The following is a 19,613-nucleotide window of genomic DNA, read 5'->3' as shown; positions in this document are numbered from 1 at the left end:
CACTGAGCACATACAAGGCACATGTTTTCTTTAGGAAGCCAGTTCTTTGTATGCAATGTGGCTTCACTGTCTTTGCAACAAAACTGGGAGGGTGGTATTTGTGTTGCAGCTGGCAACTCCTTTTTTTTTTCCTTCAATCAATTCCTACTTCACCAGCTAAACCCAGATGCTTCCTGCTGCTGCATAACTACTTACATTATTTGTATGGGTTTCTGTAGCCCAGAAAAATAATTCTTTGTAAGTATAGCTCAGTCATGTTTAACTGGAGGATTCTGTATCTGTAACTGCCAGATCTTCGTCGTTCACTGAAAGAAAACAAAATGTTTGTCCATTAGTGTTATCGTACATAATTTTAAAATACTAGCCAGAGGATAAATAACTTGAATTTAACTGTGCTCAACACTATCCCATTTTCACCACATTAAATTTACTTTATCTGCTTAACACAAAATTCAAGTTATTTAAAAATTCAGTTGGATTTTATGGACCATTTGTTCTTATATAATACAGCTTCCCTATCTTTTCCCTAGAAGATGACAGGAGGTTTTATGGTCTCGCCACAGATAACACAGGGCCCTCCTACAGCGTATTTCGTAGTCTGTCATGGATTCTTTCAAGTTACTTGTGAATTACTCAGCAGCACTCAGCACTTAAAAACAGTTTAGTAGCTTTGTCATCCCCTGAAGGGTAGAACAGCTGCATTACTGAATCCTCATTTGTGTCCTCCTCACTCCTCCTTCCTGGGAATGTTTCATTTCTCTTGTCTGGAAGGTGCCTGTGACTGTAGCAATGTGTTTTGTTTCTGTAACGCCTCCTCTGCTTGAGCTCATTGACTAATAGTGATGGAAATGTATGTGCAAACCCTATAAAGGTAGGCAAAATATTTCACTAGCTGCTGCTCAAGAGCTGCAGTACAACTTACAAAATCTGTGGACACTTTAGGAGTTTTCTATATGTACGGTAATACTGCATATGGGCTACTCCCTGAGACCAAATGTAATTTGGGTGCTTAGCTTGAGCCTTGTCTCTTAAAGAGCAATTCCAGCATGATTTTCTGGAGATATTTGGAGTGTATTTCCCATGTTGCTTATTTTGCAGAGTCCCTTACAGAACTGTTCCATGTTAACCTTGTTTACGTGGATGATGCAAACTCGTCAAGTCTTCCTTGGCAGTGTAGCGTGTCTTATGGCTTCTCATTTTTTCACTTTAAACTGCACTCTGTTTCCTAGTTGAAAGTTGAAAGCAAAGTCAGTGCATAATCTTCCTATAATGAGCTAAACCCTAACCAGTTTCAGATGATTTTATTTTTTCTAGTAAAAAGTAATTTGGGCAGCTGGATCTTTTTGTGAACCCTGAAATATCTATTACATCTTTGGTCTTTGATTTTATATTGTGATTTATCTTTCTCTAAAACTCTTTCCGTACATACAGTTATAAATGAGTTTGGTTGCTTACTGAGGCATATTATGTTATATTGCTTAGATACCTTTTGTGTCGTCTTCACAATAGATCTGTATTTAGACACAGTTATATGTGCACACAAGCACTTGCTACCTTTAATGCAGGGCTTGAGGCAGCTCTTTGGACTGGTTCAGCCCTAACCTGTAGTGGCCAGTCTTTAGTCCCTCTGCAGTTCCCAATTTGTGATTTGGGTCTACAGGGCTCCTTTCTTGCTCTTGTCATTTTTTCCTGTATCCCTAATAAACAAGATGAGTATTCTGGTTTATTTAATCTGTGTGCAGTGACAAATTACAGTTTAGATAATTCTTGGGTATTTTTTTACAGTCTCATGTAATCTCATCAGAATCCCACCCACACTCTGAAATTAAATTCTAGACATTTATATATGGATGGTGTATATGTAACTTACTTAAATAATTTGTGATTAACATACTTGATATTGTCTTAAATTCTTTCTGTTGATAATAGGAAAAAATTATCTTGGGTACTGCTATATGACATAGTAATGTTTTCTCTCTTCTTATTTTCCAGCTGTATGGGGAAACTTTGTCAATATGAGGTAATGTATATAATTTTTGTATTGAATGTCCTTATGTTTAATAAAACAAACTTACCTTTCCCATCAATATATACAAAGTAGGGAGAAAAACAGCAACTCACTGTTGTTTGGGTGGTTGCTAAGCAGCTGATAGCACTTTTTTTAAATACAACGTATTCAGTCTCAAAAATGGTTGCATGTTTGCTATAGATCTCACCTGGGATTTTACTCACACTTCACCTACTTTTCTTTGCACAAATTCATCTTCTAATTTTGACCAGTTGGTCAGCATACCTGGTTGTATAGGCTTGGATTCTGCTTTTCCTCAGCACAGATGTGACCATATCTCAGTGGTAATGTGGGCTTAAATACTGAGGGAGCAGCACATTCTCCACTGCTTGCCATCATTATATTTCTGTACATGGAATCAGAAATGCGTTTTGGAGAGTTTTTCCTCCTCAACAGTTAATTAGTAGAGAATCTGATGGTTTAACTGCTGAAAAGCAGAAAATTCTGCATTGTCCCCTAGAATTTTTTCCTTTAGAAATAGAGACATAAACAATATATATGCAAAACGTGCAGATTTTCACATTTCTGCTTGCATGTGAGTTTGTCCTGCTGGAAAATTCACAGGGAAGACCCAGCTGCAAAAGAAATTGAAGAGAATATGGGGACAGCTTGTTCCCTACAGCAAAGTCATTGTGTATACAGAACAAAATATTTTACTGTGTTGTTTTGCTAGTAAAGGGTTTTGGTATTCTGTTGCCACTCTTACCAGCATGTAATAGGGAAACTTTGAGACAAAATCAGAATAATAATGAATTTTCTCTAGGCTCTAATTCAGCCAGGACAGCTCACCCTGGGGTCTGTTCCTGTCCCAAGTGGTCCACTATTCCTCGTGGATCCCACCCTTGATGCAAAGAGTACTCAGCTGTCAGGCAGACAGCTGCTGGGCTGCTGTGGCTTGCAGGTAGAGATAGCAGTTAGATTACCATGCTGTCATGACCAGCAAACTATGGCTGCTTAGCAGCTGTTACATGAGCAGCTGAGCATTTCTTAACAAAGGACAAGAACCTCAGAGAGGACTTTGAGGAGGACAGGTGGGTGTGGGATTCAGTGTGTTTATTTCCTGATAAGATGTCCTTACAAATTTTGCCACTACCTGCCTCTGAGTTCTTACTTGAGGTGTCCTTTGTAGAGCTGGTGAGGCGGAAAATTATTTCTGAAGGACTGATGTTGGTCCTCAGCCAGTAAGATTGTCTTTGTGAGGGGGATAATGCTCATTAAAAAATAGACCGTAGAGTTGCCAGTCCTTGAGTTGCAGGATTTCTGAGTTAAAAACAGTAGGAACTATTTTTGAGGGGACCTTTCTAAATTCTGAGAGGTTTTCCAAATTTTCCTTCCTCACTTGTAAGAGAGGAAAGGCTATCTGTTTCACAGTTGTTTGCATAGTTTTTGGTAATTTTCTGTTACTTGAGAAAAAATTTTCAAAATCCACCAATACAGTTTAATATCACTTTCTTATAGTAAATTCATTCTACATTAGCTGCAGGAGTTTTATTTGCCACTAGTGCAATAAATGACAACTTAGTTTGAACAGATGATTCAGGGAATATGTGTCTTAATGTAGTAATTTACTGTATTCTTTAGAGATACAAATGAATCTGGTCAGTAAGGTCTTTGCCTCAGTAATAGACTGAGTTGACTTTTTAAAAAGTGAGAGTTTTACAGAGGGTTATGAAGGGAACCGTTGCTTTAACTTCTAACAGTGTGGTGTGTGTATATATATATATATCTGCTTAACAAAGGATCTTCTGTTTCTCTAGGTGCAATGAGTTCAGGTCCCAAGTAAAGGAGCTCTGTTTTTCACTTGAAAGAACTGCATTTTATGTTGGATACCCATGAATCCTCTAGTATGCAAAATCTTAACTACTATGAGATAAATAATTCCTCTTTCAAAAAGTTTAATTGAAAAAAATGTATAATTACACAAATGTAAGGAAAATTGCATAACCTCAATACAAGAGGTAGAATTTAAAAATACATATTCCACACTTGTAAAAGTTTACTCAAAAGTGAACATAACTGAGACGCTTTACCCAATCAGCTAAATAAGACCACACAGATTTGTGCAAGATATTTAGACAGTTTCTGTTTTCACAAGTTACCATGACATACTTCATTCTTGGCCTCATTTCAAATGAGTAACATTTGTGTGAGAAGTCAGTGCTGCCCATCAGGCAGTCACTCAAGACGTGTTTTAGTGCATTTGGGGTGTTTGGAAAAGCTCAAAGTGAGATAGTTTTGCCTAAGGGAAAATGTTTTGTCAGCATGCAGTAAGCAGAGACCCTTAAAGAGATATTTTGGGCCTTTGCACAGTAAAGTTACACTCAAACCCAGTAATCAGACACTTTTCTAAAATGAAGATAATTTTCTATGTAAAATTAATGTAGTTCTTATTGATTTCTCCTATGGGCTTGGATCAGTTTCTGCCAAAATGATGGATTTCAATGGAAATTAGACTATCCTCTTTAATTTGTTCTAATCATGTTTTTGAAATAATACTAACTCGAGATGCCTTGAGAATGCTGTTTTAATATGATGCAGGTGCTGTTTTAATATGATGCAGGTGCAGTAGAGCAGTTTTTGCTTAGGTGTGCATTATTTTTTTTCTTTTCTTGCCAACAGGTCTCTTCAAGAAAATGGGGATCAGAAGGTGGAAAGTAGAATAGAGGAGGTTAGTTTACTAATAGTTGTAATCTGTTTTATTTTGAGGACTCCGTTTCACTCATTTCATATTGAAGTGGTATATTTAATTTTATCTCATTACTCTTGATTCTGCTAAAACCAAAGCATTGGATTTGTGTCTGTATGTAAGTTTTTGAACTGTTCTTCTCTCTGGTGTAGTTTCTAACATTGATCTGTGACTCCACGTTATTTTCATTAAAACCTTTCTTGAAAGTGATAGATCTGCTGATGCATTTGCTGCACAGACTATGGTAGAATCCTCCCAAGAACTGTTTTATTTGTTATTGAAACGATGTACACAAATTCTTTCCTCTGGCTGCCTTACAAAATGTGAAGTATGTACAAGGTGGATTATAAATTTGAAGGTGCTCAAAACTGCTTTGCTTTGTTCTTGACTAGTGAACAGATAGAGCAATGTTTGTGGCTGGGGAGGGTGTGCAGTGCCAAGGCTTTAAGCACAGGTCTTGGCAATTTTTGAGTACACATGGGGACTGAATATACTTGAGGTTCTGAACTGTACTGTACCAGTACCTCTGAATTTCCACTTCAGCCTCAGTTTGTTCTGAAATATTGAGAAGATGTGCAATAGATCTTTCTCCAAATGTTTCAGCCTTCCAGTTGAATAGCAATAAAACAAAGTATTAAATAGATAGAGAAGTCCTTGAGATTGATACCCCTAACCCTTGTGTGGGTGTATGTTCCTGCACTAGTGTAGTCTGGTCTGCCTAGTGTCTTGTATTCCAGCAGGTTTATATAGCAGTTGTTCCTCTGACACAGTGAGCAGCTCACTGAAATTGCTTAAAATCAGTGGAAAGCTTGTATTCTTAGTTTGTCTTTTGTATTTGCATTTCTCTCTCTCTGGTTGGTTTTTGTTTTTTTGGTTTGGTTTGGTTTTGTTTTGTTGTTTTGTGGTTGTTTTTTTTTTTTTTTTTTTTGGTTGGTTTGGTTTTTAAAAAAAAATCTGGTAAGTGTTGCAACAAGCATTGTGAATATTCCAGTTGTTTAAGAATGGTGAAATACTTGAAATTCAACGTGCAGATCAGAGTTACTGTAGGGTCTAGAAGCTGGGCATTTCTAGATCTTATTTTTAAAGTTGTATAATGTCTTACACCATCAGAATAACTTTCAAGAACTATTTGCTGTTCCATAGAGCTAAATATTTAATGAATATAAATGACAATACCATATTATTTCCTCTTAATGGGAATGTACAGCTTTATTCAGTTTATTAAGTTCTTGAATTGTCTAGCTCTAACCAGAAGTATTTGTATAAAACAAATTTATGGTGGTTGCTGATGTGCTGCCACTTAGTACCACTTAAAACCTCTGACAGCTTTCAACTTATGTATAGCCCAAGAGGGTAGAATTTGTGACAATGCTTTAGTGAACTTCAAAACAAGAGTTCGGGGACTCTTGTTGAAATTCAACAGGACTGTTAGAAATTTGGGTCCTGTGATAAAGAAACTGAAACTGATGCCAGCTCAAGTGATTCTCTCTTCTAAAGCTGTGAAAATGCAAACAGAAGTCTTGGTAGGTGAACTATATTTTCTAACAAATTTCTATTGAATGTTTTCTTAAGCCTAAATGTACCCTCAAATCATGCTGTAGAACATACTTAGATATTTAAACATGGTGTATAGTTGCATACCATGTTCTGAGAGAATTACGATCGTTTTATTGGAGCTAATGCCCCTCTCTCTGTCTGTGTGCTCTGTATGCTTATCTGTTGCCCATTTAAGTAGCTGACATTTAAATTACTGTTCCATTGTTCTGTTGCTGGATATAGATTACCTTTGGCAACCTCAGACAAGTATTTTTTGACTTCACTTTGCCAGACAGGAATCATAACATTGGATGTTCTTGTCAAGACTATGTACTCGTAGCCTTGAGATGTTTTGTTTTCAGTGGTAAGCTAAGGGATTTCATTTCACACTTTTCTAGGTGATCTGATTTTTGGTGGAAAAGTTCAAGGGGTTTTTTTTTATGTAAAGGAGGCTTTAAAATGTAAGTTTCTTGGAGTGTCTTCAGTGAAGATCTGCATAGGAGACTGTTTGCCATGAATTTTGCTCTAAGGCAGCTCCCTATGTGCATGTTTTGTGCTGTGAATCCTGTTCTATTCTTCAAAGATTAAATGTTTTTCCTTTATTTTAGGCTGTTGCACCTCTAAGGGAGAAAATCAAAGATCTAGAAAAAAGGTATGTCATCTGCTGCATTTGGGAAGCAGCTCAAAGGCACAATTTCTCTTCTGTTGCAGTCACTTCTGTAGTTGTAGGCTTGAAATAAATTTTTGTATATACCTTCAGCACCTTTGATTTGTTATCATATATAGATGAGGACAGGACATTGAATGCTAAGACAGTAATGGTTAAGTTATTCAGGATGATTGATCCTACTAAATCAAGCTGGGAGTACTGGACTGTCGTGAAAGTTCAAATCCTGTGGAGGAATTTGCTGTTTGAAGTCCAGCTGATGAATGGCTTACCGTGGTTTATGTCTGCTAAGACATAGTGATTTCATCTTCAAGAGACCTAAAATATGTTTTACCACACTTTTCCCACACTTGTGATCAGTTACTCTGCTTGAGCTACTGCACAGTGCTTTGCTTGTGCATCTTAGCCTGTGTATGTGCTTTGGATGAGCCTGACTGACCTGCTTCTCTCAGGATTTGTGAGGGGATGTGTTATCCTGCACTTGCCTGTTCGCCTTTGTGTCACATCAGTTCTCTGATCTGGGTGTCGTCATGGACAGATGATTTCATCACAAAATGAGGTCTGGTATGGCACTGGGAGCTGTCAGCTCTGACAAGGACATGCTGCGTTTGCCAGTGTTCTGCAGGTGACACTGTTGGTGTCCCAGGCAAAGCAGAGAGCGCTGCATTGCGAAGGACCAGGTCTGGATTGTCCAAGCAGTATCACTAAGCCCTCCTGGCATATTGCATACGGGTGGCTGTGTGCTCTTCCTCTGGAGAGGGGACAGAATGCCCCTGCTGCTGGCCAGAGGTGCTTGACACCTGCAGTGCTTTGGTGTTCAGGGTTTTGTCCTGTGAGTGAGCAGCTGCCCCTCCTCCTCCCAGCCCTTCTGGGCTATAAGGATAAAAAGAAAAGGAGAAAGAATTTGAGTTCTTTTTTTTACAATTGATTTGAAAGGTTCAGTGACCTGCCACATGCAGTTTATTTCAGTGAGAATACTGAGCTGATTGCTCATCTCTTAATGTGCACATGAACTTCATAGGTTGAACTAGTCATATATTGGCAATGTAGAACAAATTGCAGATTGTATCACCACCTTGCCAATTACAATATTAAATTGATTTATTTAATCTTTGTTGATAGTCCAGTAAACCTTCAATTTCAGTTGTGGGTAGTTCAATTTTCTTCTGCCATCCACAGAAGACCTTTGTGGGAGGGTATCCTGATTAGCTCCTTTTTATTCAATAATTGTATTTTTTCAAATGAGCAATGAGTTGTTGAGTAGAACCGTTAAATTAAAACTTCTCCCACAAGCCATATAAATATTCTTGCCTCTTCATGTGTATTGATAAGCCTTGTTTCAGACCCCTAGGGAAAAGGAGAAAGAGTCAAAATAATTTTTACCTCTGTATGAACCAGTTTGGAATTATAAAAAAGAGGTGCTCTTATTATTATCATTTTATTATTTTTCAAATAATATAGCCATTTATCTCTGGTGGTTCAGCTGAATGTGGGTTGTCGCAATTAATTTTTTTTAATTTTATATCTGTGTGAAGTGACAGTAAATAACTACTCACTGTCAGATGCCTGAAAGCCGATCCTGCTTGCAAAGCTTTTTTTACTGTCAATGTTTTCTTACTTTATAAGCTGATAAAACCTGAAAGCAAGCCATCTTCATGCTTTTGAGAATCAGGAAAGACAAGTATTCCGTAATGCTAGTCTCATGACAAGAGATAGTTTAACTGAACCTAGAGCTGTAAAGTTTTTGTTAAGAATTTGCACAGCACAAGCATTGCCATGTAGTCATCAAAGCAAGATTAAGTCAAGATAAACTCTGTTTTGTTGCCAAAAGGTCATCATTTGGCTGCCAGACTCTTATCTCACTGCCTCTAAACTGCTACTGGTGTAATAGAAGGAGCAAAAAATGATTTTGAGGTCCTTTTGGCAGCCATATGACTCCAGGTTGGATTACTGCAACCTTAAAATAGTGGTCTTTGGAATGGAGGAGAGAGGCTTGCCTTGCCTTAATCTAGTTATTTGGCACTTAAATTTATTTTGAACTCCATAAATGACTTGATACGAGTGAATTTTCCTCTCTGTCTCAGGAGGGATGTGTTTCATGTGTATGCATTGTACTTGCACACTGCTGTCTTTTATTGTTTCAGCATAAATCAAAGAAATTGTCAATGACCTGTGAAGTGATGTAAGGCAAGTGTAGGTAGCTTCTTTTCATTCTCCCAGTGTGGCTAACATTGGAAAGTTCCATTGCCATATTTCCCCTCTTCAAGAAACTGGAAGGATTTGTCCGTGCTGTGATGAAAATTGGAAAAAGTACAGGAGCATGTGTGCTCTGGAGCTGAAGAGTTCCTGTTGAGCCAGTACTGCAGGTCAGGAGCAGAGGAGGAGGAGCTTCAAGATCACAGTTGTAGGGTCAGTTCAGTGAGCAGCTGTTTGAGTAGAAGAAGGTGTAACTCTTGGCATTTTTGGCTTCTGCATGCTACACCGGGCTATCTCTAGCCTGTGGACTTATTGAAGGAGAAGACTAAGCATAGTTTAATTTTTGTGCCATGTCACGCTGATATTTAGTTAAGGAAAAGTGAGCTATTAAATTGCCAAGACTATGAGGCTAATTACTGAAATAAATAAATAAAATTCACACCTCCTTTCAGAGAACTTTGTTGCTCTATGCAGAATGCATGCCAGGGAGGGAGAGAAGTTATTCTAAGGTTTGAAGCATTGAGAGCTTGAGAAAGCACTTAAGACTTATATGTCACTTAATTTAATTTTATAGTGTTTTTGGTTCAATTAAGTTCTTGTAAGGATTGATTAAGTTCTCGTAAAGAGGGTGCAAAAATTAAATTACTGACTTGAAGACCATCAAATAAACAGCAGTCTAGTATGTCTAAGAAAATTAAGATTAGTTTTCATACTGAATAAACTCTCTTGTAGAAATTGTTGAAATACATTAAAATGGTTTTTCAACATTCTGGTCGTAAACTTTGTATTGGTGTTTGTAAAACTTTAAAGAAAATTGAAACTTTATGTTGTAAGTTTCACATTGAAACTCCAAGAAGAAGTGTTTGAAGTCAGTGCGGTAAGTCAACAAAATTTGCTTTGTTTTCCAGAGCTTTTTAAAGACAGTTGTTTGCCTTTTTAAAACTTTAAAAAAAGGTGTCCAGTCACTGCTCATATTTTATTGTTTTATTCTCTTCTGATGTCATGCCTGGCACTAGTTCTGTTCTCAAAAGATAAAAGTCAAGTAATTCATTATATAAAATCAGGCAGAAATTTTAAAAGCACTCTGCAGATGAATTTTGTTATTTCACCATGCATAGGCATTGTCTTGTGTTGACCCAGATTCTTTTTTAGAATACAGCACTAAATATACTCTTAGCAGAACTTTAAGAATGAAAGGTTTTCAGAGTAGTTTCTCACATATGAAAGACGTATGTGAAAGAAACCAGGCTGAAACTTACTTAGTTTTTCTTCTTTGTTTTGAAATGTTCTGTAGTTTCACCCAGAAATACCCACCAGTGAAATTTTTATCAGAAAAGGATCGTAAAAGAATCCTGGTAAGTTTGTTTACTCAGAGTTTGTTTTGGGGAAATACAAAAAAATTCTGTGGATTGTAATGTGTTTTGTAGAATTAAAGACATGAGAAGGGATGAAGGGAATTACCTTGGATGTCATATGTGTTGCACAGGTTTTAGGGTGCTGCTTCAGTTACTTGTGTTAGTATTCTCAACTCAGCCATGTGCACAATACACTTGGACTCTGCTTTTGAAGTTTGACTTGCCAACTAAACTGCTCTTCCCTGTAACTTCAGGATCACATTGCCAAAGAGCCTTTGTAGTCTTTGTGTGTGCTCCCAGATGGCTTAAACTTGCAGAGACTGGGAAACTTTTTAAGCACACCTTGACGGGAACCTTGTGTGACCAGATTGGGCAAAATGCAGTTGTAAGGCTGGAAAAGAAGTTGCTCTCCAGGGAATGTTCATCTTTCTGTATCTTCTCTGTTGTTTCTGTTACTTTGAAACATCATTAAGCAGCTGAGGGTGGAAGAGGATGGCAGGCTAAGTCAGGACAAATAGTTGTCCAGGGCATTCTTAAACTTAGTGAATTTTGCTGGAAATCAGCTTTCTAGTTTTGTTTGCAAACACTTTTGTGGTTATCTGTGGCGTAGATTTTTTTCTTGGTTTTGTTTATCTGGGGAGGTGGGAATTGTTCCCGTGTTTTGAAGGCAGAGAAAGTATAGCTACTTGAGATGTGTAAAATAGAGTATGAACTTCTACTTCCTTAGTAGAAAGTAAAGTCTACAACAAAACTCTGCTAACATGCCTAACTTAGCTGGTGCTTTTGTTTGCTTTGACTTCAGAATCTTGAAGAAAACTGAAGAGATGCAGATAAAATTATTTTACTGCATTGTTAGGTAATAATCTTCATTGCTATTGCAAAATTCCACAAAGAAGTGTTACCAAATTAATTTAGTTATGCAATGGTGTTCTGTCATTTTTATGACAGTCTGAAGGAGGGAGACCTGTAGACTCCCAGTCCCCCTGTTGTATATAGAAAATAAACTGAGGAAAATAGAGAGAGGTTTAATTTTGAAAATTCCTAAATTGTGCTTCGTGTGTTTGCAAGGGTATAAAGTATGTCATGTTTTCTGTGTAAGTGAGAATGTACTTCCAACAAAAGTGTCAGTGAAAGTTGTTTAACAGGCTGTGGAGCTCTTAATGTTCACTTCCAGACTTTGCCACTGAAAAACACTGGATATTTTGTTGAAATATGTTGCTTGATCAGAGATGGCAGGTAGTTGGAATAGGAGTGTTTTCAGCTGACCTGGAGGTGAATAGCTTTTTGGTTCCCTGTGTATTTTGTGGAGTTTAAATGACTGCAGAGAAAGCTGGCCAAGAGGAGTGGCAGTTTGTCCTGGCTAGTTTTGTGCCAACTCGGATGGGCATTCATAGGCCTCCCACCCCTGTGGGCAGTTCTCTTTTTGTTACATTTTTGCTGTCATAATCCTAGAGGAAATAATCCATGTTCTTTTGAGTAGCTGAATTTCCTGTGAAAACATTGCATGACACTTCAAAATTCTAAAGAATTGGCCTGCCAAGTGAATTTTCCTAGGTCAGGTATTTTTGCTTTGTATTTTGTTAATACTACATCTTTTTCTCGAATGCATTCTTAATTTGATTTAATTTTTTGTTATTATTATTCTGACTGCAGTCTCCAGCTCCAGCCTGGAGATCCCCCACAGCACTGTCTTGGCGAGACAACAGTTCTAGCAGTTACTTTTTATTAAACAACATCTCTTCGGAGATGATTTCTGGTAGTGGTGGTATCTCAGCTGAGACCAGATATCCTGTCACTTTCATTGAAAACAGATCCTCAACTTGTGCATGATTTATCTATTTCCTGAGTTCTCTGAAGTGACTAGGCCACAAGCTTTCATATACAAGAGAAGGAATTCTGTTATTGTGGAAGATAGTATTGCCATTGGTTCAGTCTGTTGGGTGGCTTTTTTCTGAATTGAATATAGTAAACTGATAAAAGCAGAAAACAAAAAAAAAGTATCATTTCTTTATGAGGCGTAAGATGTTTTGAATCTGATTGCAGCAGCAGAAATGTGTAATAAATAGAGAAACTTGTGAGTGCCTCTAGTGAAGATAATTATCTATAATATTTGTGCCTTTTAGTAGATGCTGGAGTTACCAAGCATACGTGCACTACTAAGTAATTAAATATTTTTATTAATGTTGTCTTAATAAATAATTCCTTTATAAGACCCAAGTGCTGGTACTCCAGTTCTGATATGGATGTGATTCATGTACAACTTATGTTTATGTAGATTAATATGTCATTGTGATTTGCAGGAAGCAGTATTTAGAAGTGATGCTTTTATGAGTAATTACAGGAAGTTTTTACAATGAACTTCAATGATAAATCATTTTTTAATATTGTCTCAAGTAATGATAAGAAACATAATTTACATAGTTTTTTTTACTTTTCCAGGGGAAATTCAACTCCTTTTTCAATCATTTCTTAAGTTGTTTGTCTAATACCCATGGAAGTGATATGTTAATAAAGCCAACTTATATTCATCATAAAACTTACTTTAAGGTTTAAGGTAATTGGAAACTTCTTTCCAGACAGAATTGGTTTGTGCTTTTTTTGACCTTTTTATGGTGCTTTTTTTTCTTCTTTATGTGTGTGTGCTTTTTTCCTTTGTTTTTTGTGCTTTTTTGCCTTTTTTTGGTTGGCTTTGTGATTTTTTTTTTATTTTTTATTTTTTTTTTTTTTTTGCAAAATGTCTATCGGGAAGAAGACACTTTCTTTTACTGCACCAAAGACACATATTGCAAGCATTGAGTTTATCTTCTCTAGAATCTCGGAAATAAAAGTAGCAGCAGGAGATTTCCTTGGGCCTCAGTTGAAGGCATAGGTTCAGATCTTCTACAGAAAAGTCTTGTCCTGGTCACCACAGCAATGCCAAAACTCTTGAAACATTCATCAAGGCTGCAGCTTGCTTGCGAGTCAGGATCGACTCACGACATTAGGTTTGCCATGCATGGGTTTGGTTTTTTCCCTCTGGTAAGTGGTGACACATGCAAAGGGCTGTTCTTCCTCAGCTATTGCTCTTTCCTCATTCTCAGCATTCTGCCAGAAACCTGCCTTTCCCTCCTCTCTGTTGCAGCATAACATGAGCCTCAAGATTCTTCCTTTTATTCCAGAGAGGATTTCTCCTAAATCCTGTTTCTCCTTCAGATTTGTCAGGGAACTGAGTAAGATGTTGAATCTGCCACAAGGAAGCCCTGACAAACTCGGAAGAAAACTAAATAGACCAACTAAATGATTCTTTATTAACTGCTGCTTACAGTTGTTTTGACACACTGATGCCCCTGAATTTTTAATAAGAAAAAGAAGGATGAGACTACAAGAAGTGGACGTTCAAGTTTTTACAGAAGAAGACAGATGTTCTTTTCCTTTTCATTCTTTGGAGGTTTTACTTTGCTTTTTTTTTTTTTTTCCTAGTATTAAAAAAATATCTGCTAACCATGCTTTTTAAAACAGTGGATGGCAGAGTAATGGGCAGGATAAATGTCTAGCCTTTGACTAACCCAAAGCAAAAGAACTTCAGGAATCTCATCCTTTTCCACCCAGCACTTTGTCATTGCAGTACACCATCTATTCATTAGATTCCTGCTTGATTCCACCTTGTCCTTTCATTGTTTAGTAAGTTGTCACTACAGCTAAAGAATGGACATAACAGCTGAATCACTTTTAAAATGTGAATTTCACCATGCAGATATATAATATAACTCATACCACGCAGGTCTTTTACAAGTCTATTTTTTGAGTGTTGTGATCTGTTGTGTCTTGGTTCTTGAAAACAGTTTATGAAATGCAGAGAAAATAATTGCTTCTGTCAATAGGTCTGGATGTGTCACACAACTTGCAGTTCTGCTTATTGTGCTGACTCCTTCTGTACTGAATTAGTGATTTTTGTTTGCTTTTTTGCTGTTTAAGTCTGTGCAGCAAAAAGGAAACATTAATGAGCTTCCTTGTTTCTTCAATGAAACAGGAGTACAGGATTTTAAATATTTTATTTCTGCTTGCTTCATTGCAGCAGAACATCAGAGTTCCAGGACAGGCAAGTGCTCTATGTCAGAGCTGATGGTATAGAAGAATTCTTTCAATTGTAAGGGACCTGCAAAGACCATCTAATCCAACTGACTGACCTCCTCAGGCTAGGATGATGTAAGGATGTATGGAGGCATTAAAACAGAATGATTTTGGTTTTAGCAAATATTTCAAATGAAAGGTCTTCAGAGAATTCCCTTCCTCCTTTGTGGGTGAAAACTTACAGTATTTATTTACAACACCCAGCATGTCTTCCATGTGAACCAGACAAAAGCTGGATCTGACATGAAAATAACCTGGCATTCTGTCATACCTTTTTTTTCCTGAGAAACGGTATTTGCAGCTATTTCTTCTGTTACCTTTCTGCATCTTTAGACTTTGCTGTCACAAAAAAGAGCACAATCCAATCTGAAGGAAGAAAAGGACAATGTAATCTGAAAAAGAGATTTTGTTGATGTGACTAGGTAGCTGATCTTCTAGCCTGACAGTGATGAAACATGTCAAGTATGTCTCTTGAAATTTTAAAAGCTGTAAATCTTGGAAAAAAAATGTACATGGAAATGGAGTTGTTTCCCCTGGAGTAAGCAAAGATCTGAAACCTACTGTTCTGTCTTTATGTTTGTAGACATTGTCTAGTGTTTCTGTAAAAAGAAAAAGAAATTTATACCAACTGTCCTAACGCAGATAACTGGAGGAGCAGGGTTTGTGGGTTCTCATCTTACTGACAAACTAATGATGGATGGCCATGAGGTTACAGTTGTGGACAACTTCTTTACGGGCAGGAAAAGAAATGTGGAGCACTGGATTGGTCATGAGAACTTCGAACTAATAAATCATGATGTCGTTGAGCCCCTGTACATTGAAGGTAGGTAGTCTCTGCTTTAGTATTTGGACTTTTTTTTGTGCCTTTCCCTTCTAAGTATGTGTGTCTGTAAAGAGATGATATTGACATGCTGAATTCTGGGTTGATCTAGCTAATATCTGTATGCTTTGTTTATTAATAGCCTATTTTCTGTGACCAGTATGGAGTAAGAAGTTCAGAGCACTTTTGTCTTTGAAATCAGTTCTTTTCTGTGTGGACAGGAGTAAAGAGACCTTAAAACATCCTGATATGTCTGATTTTGTGAGAAGGCAAGATGGCAGTGGATTGGTCTGTCTGTCCCATCCATTGTCCCACTTTTGTAGGTGCCTCCATAGGCTTATGCACGTAGACTATGTGGTTCAGATGTTTCATGAACTGAAGTTTTAATTGAGGGCTGCAGTTATATTAGACATCCATCCTGCAACTGTGTGTGGTCAGTTGAGAGGAAATTATCTTTCCTTAGTTGCCTTCAATGTCTTATGTAGAAGACATTGCTCCTGCTTTAGGTACAGGCATTCTAAAACCTGAAGAGCTGGAAAGCAGCAGCACTGAATTTCCCTAGTTTTCAACAGAAAAACTAAAAAAAGTACACCCATCTTAAAGAAAGTATGTTGTGCTTTAAAGTAGTAGCTCAAAATCTGAAGTATCATAAACCTCAAACTATTAAATAGTCAGATTTTAAGGCACCATTAACATGGTTGTATTTGAGAGAGACATGCATTTATAGACTTCTGTGGGAGTATCTAACCATATAATGAGTCAGTGAAAGCATTGCTCAAATTACACTGCAGTTCTGGTGGGTGTGCTTCATCCTTTTAAAACTCTGTAGCAATGTACTTGTTCATTTTAAGGGAAAAAATGACTGAGAAGTTTCTCCTTGTTTAATTCCTGCTGAATCCTAGTGGATGGAATTTCATAGGAAGTATCTCTAATAATTGCATGTCTTGTATTACTGCTTATGATGAACTCCTGGCAACACTACTCAAACAATCCTGCAAAAAATCCCACATGCTTCGGCTCTGTTCTGACAATGCACTGGTTCAGTTACTGCCTGATGTTTTACTTCAAACTTCTGCTTCCACTGACAGGATAATGGAACAAGGATCTTATTAACTGACTGCAGGTGCTGGTAGCTCACACCTCAGCCAGATCAATTTGTCAGGTTTTCTGATCTTTTCCATGCATTACCTTCTTTCTGACTGATTACACTTGAGACTTTCTCAGAGAATTATCATCTTTGCTAATATTGTTGCCCAGCTAACTAGGCACTAATGAATGGGAATTTGGAGATCCTTCAGCTACCTTTCCTATGGCCTATGTAATTAAGACACCAGTTGCCTATTTTGTACTGACAGCTAATTATTACGTTATTCAGTGGGTAGTTTATTGAACGTCTTTTCATCTTCCAGCAGTATAAATTGAGGCTGGCATGACTAACTGTTGACATAAAATAAACTTTCAGACACTAAGAACATGATGAATATTTATTTCATTGCAGAGTTTATAGTCCAGTGAGGAAGTGGGGGGGATAGTTTTTGTGACAGATCAGCAAGTCAGCATATAGATCAGATACTTCTTTTCTTAGTCCCGGTTTCTCCCTTTTACTTGTAAATAGAAGTTGGAATGAATGTGCAGTCACAATAAAAAGTAGGTTTGTGTCTAAAGAATTTCTCTGTATTTGCTGTTCTGTTTAAACCAGGTTATATAAGGTTGTTTGACAGTTCAGTTCCAGAGAGGATAATCGGTGCTTTATTTCTGAGAGACCTCATTTTTGGTCCAGAAAGAACAGTGCTTTCACTTTGGGTATGGAAAAGTCAATTTAGTCTCAAGATGTGGAGCTTTCAGCTTCACAGAGATACCTACGCACAATCTGCCTTGGCTGCGTCATTGTCTTTGATCCATGACATAAAGTGGGACTCAGCATTCTTGGAACTTGATCTAGGTTGGCCAGAGACAATAATAAATCACCTAAACACACATTTTATTTTTTAGCCCTGTGACAGCTGTAGTTACCACTAGTGCTGAATGTCTTTTTCCTCTACTAGGATTTCATTTGCTTTAGCATTGGGAAATGTCAATGGAAAATGCACAGGTTTTCACTTTGTATTTTTCAAGCAGAAGAGAAAGAGTTTTGAGTTCTTTAGTGGAATAAAAGTAATTCAGGAATCTTGAAAGATGAAAAATAGTAAAAAAAAAAAAAAAAGTCTGAAATAGCTATATTAACCCTCTTTTCATATTGTAGTTCAGTTCAGTGTTTTTAAAGATACTTTAATTTCACCCTGACCCTCACACAGAGCTTTAATGCACTATTAAGTGGTCACTTTTTTGGTACAGGAAGACAGGGTGTTTTTTCCTGAAGGCTTGTCTGGAAAGAAAATAATCTCTTAATACTCCTTTTTGTATTATCATAAAAAAAAAATTATAGAAATCCACCTTTAGTTATTTTCTGCCTCATTCTCTACATTCATTAAGATTACCAGTGCCCCAAGATAGTCACCTGAGAGCACTGTGGCTCTTTTTCTTACAAACCATAATGTTAAAGACACACAGATATTAATTGGAAAACAAATGAGAATTAATGCTTTATCTGGTGTTACTGTGATGTACCCCACTTTAGGAAAATAGATAAAATGCCAAAGGAAATTCTGTATTAAATAAATGTACATTATTAGTAATGTACTTGGTTTACATAGTGACATAAGCTTTAGTGATATCTTGTTTATACTCACCTTTGCATTAGGTTTGACTTTGTGCTTGTAGTAAAAAGGGTTTGTTTTTCTATTGCTTCAAGCCACCTAAGTCTGTATTTCTACTGTGAAATAGTTGTACTTGAATATATGTGTAAAAAGACATAAAACAAAACCAAAACTACAGCAAAACAACCAAACAAAAAAGAACTCCAACCTAAAAGCACAGATACATGGAAACAAAAAATTTTGAGGTTCCAAAAGAACCTCAAAAATACACAGCCCCTGTACCCCATAAAATCCCCAAAAACACACACCTGAAAAACCAAGCAACTTTCAAGGTGATGTTGGCACATGATCATTCCACAGACTGCACCCCCAAACAGGAAAAAATGCCTCTCAGTTTTCAGTCTTGAGATCCAGTTTTCAACTACCCTTAGACGCACACAGCAGTTGAATAAATCTGGAAGAAAACATCAGACAGTTTTACGTAGCCCATATCCTTCTCCCACTGGAGTTTCTTCTTCCTGCTTCCTCAGCAACTTTTGGAACCCTTAAAATAATCTTCTGTAAAGTGATAGGTGCACATTTCCTTTAAACCCAGCTATCTCCTGTATCTGAAAGCTGTCCTCAGCTGAACTGTTTCACAGTTCACAGGAACACACTTCGGCCTTGCATTTCTTTCTGCTTGCTTGATAGTTTTGTTTTTACCACACCTTTCACAAATTTAAAACAAAAACAGACATGATAATGCCACAGGTTTACAGTCAACAGTGGAAACAGTTGAGTCAGTTGAACTGGTTTCACTTCCCTAATCAAAGATGCACTGTATGTTTTGAAAAATACTATGGTACTTCTAAAATTGCAGTCTGTGGCAGCTGAAACTGCCCTGAAACAAACTCTTTTTGGGTAGAGCAGCGAAGAGTAGTTCCACTGTGATGCTCAAAAGGTTTTAAATAATACATGTGCGTGTACACTACCTTAGTAATATAATATGAAATGAGAGAGAAGTAAAGTGTAAGTGGTAGGTAATAATAAGCTGTTCTATATAGGGCTTATGTTCTGAGATTAACTCATCTTCTGTTAACTAAAGCTGTTCAGTTTTGGTCTTGGTTTGTTGTTCTGTTTCAATTCGTTGTGCCAGCAGTCCAGTTTTTGGAAAACATTTCTTAAAAGTTGGCTCTAATTTCAGTGACTGTTGTGAACACAAAAGCAGTTTTGGCTCTTTTGACTCCCACTGAAAAAGATTTTAAAAGGATATAATAAAAACACATTTTGTAAGTTGAGAGACAGGGTGTAAGCCTGTGATACACATAATGACAAGGATATTGGCTTTCAGAGTTTTCAGGAGGTGTTGTAGCTGCTAGTTACATAGGTAAGTAAAGTAACAGTTTTTATAGAATTTAAATAAATCATTTGCTTGACTAGGGCTAAAAAAACCTTTTCTTTTCAAGGGCTTTGCTGACTTTTAGGTCTGAGTTGATTTTT

The 19,613-nt window shown here is 37.1% G+C and overlaps 1 protein-coding gene across 1 annotated transcript in view; it reads left to right on the top strand.

Annotated features, from left to right (window-relative positions):
* UXS1 (UDP-glucuronate decarboxylase 1) overlaps positions 1 to 19,613 on the top strand; it is a 56,999-nt gene that overhangs the window by 10,831 nt on the left and 26,555 nt on the right. Inside the window, exons 2-6 of the mRNA XM_063392670.1 lie at positions 1,993 to 2,020; positions 4,688 to 4,736; positions 6,899 to 6,942; positions 10,448 to 10,508; positions 15,261 to 15,441. Of these exons, the coding sequence (XP_063248740.1) occupies positions 1,993 to 2,020; positions 4,688 to 4,736; positions 6,899 to 6,942; positions 10,448 to 10,508; positions 15,261 to 15,441 (363 nt within the window). The remainder of the gene's footprint in view (positions 1 to 1,992; positions 2,021 to 4,687; positions 4,737 to 6,898; positions 6,943 to 10,447; positions 10,509 to 15,260; positions 15,442 to 19,613) is intronic.

This window comes from Prinia subflava, chromosome 3 (assembly GCF_021018805.1).
Source record: "Prinia subflava isolate CZ2003 ecotype Zambia chromosome 3, Cam_Psub_1.2, whole genome shotgun sequence".
Classification (NCBI taxonomy): Eukaryota; Metazoa; Chordata; class Aves; order Passeriformes; family Cisticolidae; genus Prinia; species Prinia subflava.
This window is presented reverse-complemented; position numbering and strand designations above follow the sequence as displayed.